The 4,386-nt window shown below is 44.6% G+C and overlaps 1 protein-coding gene across 1 annotated transcript; it reads right to left on the bottom strand.

Moving 5' to 3' along the window:
* Window positions 1-2,140: 2,140 nt before the first annotated feature.
* On the bottom strand, window positions 2,141-4,042 carry LOC125542587 (L10-interacting MYB domain-containing protein-like). The gene is made up of 3 exons (XM_048705668.1): window positions 3,709-4,042; window positions 2,943-3,259; window positions 2,141-2,857 (listed from the first exon to the last, which is right to left on the bottom strand). The coding sequence occupies exons 2-3, from the start codon at window positions 3,255-3,257 to the stop codon at window positions 2,546-2,548; spliced, it is 627 nt and encodes a 208-aa protein (XP_048561625.1). The 5' UTR covers window positions 3,258-3,259; window positions 3,709-4,042; the 3' UTR covers window positions 2,141-2,545.
* Window positions 4,043-4,386: the final 344 nt, after the last annotated feature.

Below are 4,386 nucleotides of genomic sequence, written 5' to 3'. Positions count from 1 at the left end.
ACATGTGGGTCACCATGTTCAAGAAAGTTTGTGTGATTTGGAGGTGGTGGGAAAAATCACATTTGTTCAAAAACTGGCTTAAGTAGACCAAATGCCCCCTCCGGATGCTGTCATTTTTTCGACCACCTCCAAATGACCTCAACTTTGGCACACATGATCTATTGCACAAACAAAGGTGGGTTTCTAAGTTTTTAATTTTTTTGAATTTTTTATTAATTTATAATGCCCTCTAGACTGTCTGGTCAAAACATCGGTCTATACCTCAGGGGGGCATTGTAAAATATTCTTTTTCCAAATTTTCTTTCATAGCCATGATTGGCACATGTGGGTCACCATGTTCAAGAAAGTTGGTGTGATTTGAAGGTGGTGGGAAAAATCACATTTGTTCAAAAACTGGCTTAAGTTAGACCAAATGGCTCCCACGAGAAGCTGGCTTTGCGGGAGCCAGGCGACGTTCCGAACGGGCCCAGCGCTAGCCAGCTTCCCACGGGAGCCAGGTTCGTTCGGCTGCTATGGGGCGCTCTAGTTCTGCTGCATGGGCTGGCAGCCCAGGAAGGGAGCCTGAAGCCCATTTAGGGGAAGCTGCTTGATGGCCTGATTTTATGAGGAAGGTAGGATGGGCTGAAAAGAGTATTGCGGGCCAGATTAGAAAGCTGCTTGTAATTTTTTTTTCTATGTATGTTTCTGCGATTTTGGCTGTACAGAGTGCAATTTTGGGTAGTCAGAGAGTAGTTTTGCGTAGTACAAGTGCAAATAATGTACATCTGATGCACTTGAAGGAATAACATACTTCTTATATCTATCCGGAATTGTTGGAACATAATCCGGATCCCTTTCACATCGAACAAAGTGGATATCATCTTTGTCATGGAGGTGAACATAGTTGTGCAATGTCATAGTAGCTGCAACTATCTTCATCTGTGTTTGGAATGAGTAGTTTGGCATCTTGAGGAGAATTTGCCATTTCATTTTCCACACTCCAAAGGTTCTCTCTATGCAATTCTGTTTGGAGGAGTGAATCTTGTTGAACTTCTCCTTAGGAGTATTTGGAGGTGCACCTCTTTGAAAGTCAGGGACATGATACCTTTCTCCTTTGTATGGTGCTAGATATCCATCTCTATTAGGATACCCGGCATCTACAAGGTAATACTTGCCTAAATAGACAACACACATACATGTTAGTTGGAGGATAAAGTACACCATGTGTAAACTTGTAATGAAAAGAAGTGCTCACCCTTTGGAGGATGGGGGAAGGAGGGCTTGTCCTTCTCAATTGCATGGTATAACACATTTGTATCATGCATAGAACCAGGTTGCCCAATTGAAGCATAAGTAAAGTGCATATCGAAGTCACATATCGCCCTCACATTTTGAGTTGTCATGCCCGTCCTCCCAATGTACCTAACTTTCGGTGGGCCATCGGGAATAGAAGCTCTTATATGAGTCCCATCGATTGCACCAATGCAATCTTTGAGATGAGGATAAGCCCTCCTATCCTTCTTAATTAGATCATGCACAATGTGAAAGTTTGGGTCTTGTGGCTTAAGGTAGTGAGATGCCATGTTGACTACACATTGTAGAACCTCATGGAATTTACGATGGATTGTATCCGCTGAATGTTTGAAGCAATTTTGAGTTCTTCTATTTGATTCACAACCTCCCAATGTCCACAAGAACATAGCAAGAGACTCATAAGTGCTAACAAAGCTTGTTTCTTTGAGACCATAGTCACGTACCAACAAGTCATGAAGATCAAAGAACACACTTGCCGTCATTCTCAACATTGCGTAGGTCTCTCCCGGTGTGGCAATAGTCTCTTGAAGCCATCCAAATCCACTCAAAATAGATTTCCGAGGCTCGGCCTTCATCACCCAACTTTCACAATACTTGCCAAATATGACTGCTGCACCCGAACAAAGCATGTTCATATTATGTTGTTGATGTATAACCAAATTCCTCATTGTTTCATAACTATTGTCATCCTCACTATCACTATCCGATGACATCTGCCATATCAAACAATAGTTAGCATCAAGCAAAATAATATGTTCACCGACATAAGAATAAATATGTTCACCGACAAGATAATAATAGGTTCGTCAACATAAGCATGAATATTGTTCCAATCACAAGATAATAATAGGTTTGCCAACATAGGCATAAATATTGTACCGATAGCACAAGATAATAATAGGTTTGCCAACATAGGCATATTGTACGGATAGCACAAGATAATAATAGTTTCACCAACATACGCATAAATATTGTTCCCATAGCTAATATAAGATAGAACAAACTAGTTCCCATACTTGAGGTCAGACCTCTTACGCAACCAACCCTTTCGAGAGTCGGATGTCATGTGCAAGAACATCTCTCTTTGCTCTCTCTTCAGAAAGAGCTCAGTTGCAATAAAATGCTCATCAGTGTCGTCTATTGCGCCACAATCACGAACTAAATCCATGGTAGAGGCAGCAGAAATTGTCTCATCTTTCTTTAGGAAAGACTGAAACGATGTGTGTGAAGCCTGGGCAATAGAACTAATCTTTCAAATCTCCTCTTGCATCACTTGTGCAGTCTTTGGTTTCTTGTTCTTCTCCGGAATCGTGACCCCAAGCCTCACTTTAGATGAACTAGTTACTGTCGGAGAAGGTTGTTCTTCGGTATCATCCTCCAAATCAAGATCGGTGATTTCATCAACATTCAAGGCGGTTTTCAATGCCGAACTAGAGGGGGGTGGCATACCAGATGTAGGGTTCCAATGGTCAGTGCCATCAACACTGATATCCTCAAATAAGATGCGCAAGCCTTCTTCATTACGAAGTCCATGCTTCTTGAACTTGCCACAACCTGGGAGGTCCTATTGTATGAAAGAGAGACATTAGTACATAAAGCATGAAAAGTTTACATTTTATTATGTGAGAAACATAAGCATGAGAACTTACAACTTTTGCCTTCTTCCACCACTCATTATCTTGTTTCACAGTGTTTTTCTCAAAGTCCCAACCCCCTCCAGTCTCGCGCAACTTGAGCTTCTTGAATGTGTTGTACTCACGTTTTAGCTTGGTCCATTTGTTCCTCACTTGCTTTGGTGTGTACTCAAGTCCAGTTCTCATCAAGAATTCCTTTCCCACCTCATCATATGCACTGGGTGTCAAATGAGTGCTTGGCATGTTTCCAGCCTTCACTTGTTTCACAAACAACTCCACGATAATCCGAGTATTATCATCGGTCCATTCGGCAGACCCACTTGACGACATTTCTATACAAAAATGATATTACTTTACGGATACACATTACCTCAAAATATATGCCAAACAATCAGTACCATCTCACAAATAGATACCAAAATCAGTAGCATCATGAACATGTACCAACAATCAGCGTCCATTAGTATATAATCATGTGTCCAAATATATGGGAAACAATCACTGCCATCTCGAGTAAAGAATCGGCATCCATCAGCAAAGAATCGGCAACTATATGGAAAATAAACAGTAACCTTGACTGAATCAGGCTGGATCAGTAACTATATGGAAAATAAACAGCAAAGAATCAGCAAATCATCAATTCATATCACAAGAAATTGGGGCTACACACAACACAGGAACTAGGCTGAATCAGTAAGATATCACAAGCAATTGGGGCTATAGTGTGCACACGAACTTGACTGAATCAGAGTACTACAAGAGGGGGGAGGTGGCTGCTCACCTTAAGCTGGGGGGAACGGCTTCTTTGGCGTGGATCTTGCGGCCAGGCCCGTCCAGGAGCTATACTTCATGCGGCCGCCGCCGGCGAACAACGGAGAAGTGGCGGCAGATGGGGAGACGACAGCACGGTGACTTCGGGAGGCTGCTGCGAGCGGCGATGGACGGACACTTGCGGGGCGATGCGTAGATCCGAGGGGCGGCGGCGAACGGCGGCACGACGGCGCGGCGGCGTGGGGGCTGGCCGGCGACGGGGCGGCGGCTAGGGTTGTGAGAGCAGAGGAGGAGCGTGGGCGTTCATTTTCTGTACGAGCAGAGGAGTCGGGCCACCGGGTCGAGGGAAATGATTCGAGTCGGTATACTTCGCGGTGGCATTGCTACCGTAATTTTGAGCAACTTCCGATTCTGCTTTTGGCGAAGCTGGGCCGGGGAAGCTTCTCGTCTCCGCGATAATTGCACAGGCGAATCCTGGTTTCCACGGAGCCAGCTTCTCGAAGCGTTGTCGTTCGGTCCGGCTTCTCGGAGTGAATTTTGGAAGCCAGCTCGTGGACTGCTTCCGAACGGGCCCTAAGTATACTGGTCAGTGGGGTGGAGTACGGAATTACCCCTATGTTGTCTAACCCTAGGTCTAGGTCCAGGCGGGGTCTCCATTCCAGTTCTAGGGCGCGGAGATGACCCGCCG

Source organism: Triticum urartu, chromosome 3, assembly GCF_003073215.2.
Source record: "Triticum urartu cultivar G1812 chromosome 3, Tu2.1, whole genome shotgun sequence".
NCBI classification, from domain to species: Eukaryota; Viridiplantae; Streptophyta; class Magnoliopsida; order Poales; family Poaceae; genus Triticum; species Triticum urartu.
The sequence above is the reverse complement of the archived record's forward strand: the minus strand, read 5'-3'. Positions and strand labels throughout refer to the sequence as shown.

Excerpts from the sequence above, each read along its gene's own strand:
- LOC125542587 (XM_048705668.1), bottom strand. The coding sequence starts at position 3,257 with ATGTCGTCAAGTGGGTCTGCCGAATGGACCGATGATAATACTCGGATT. Across the intron at positions 2,858-2,942 it reads GGTGGAAGAAGGCAAAAGTT|GACCTCCCAGGTTGTGGCAA; the intron begins GTAAGTTCTCAT and ends TTCATACAATAG.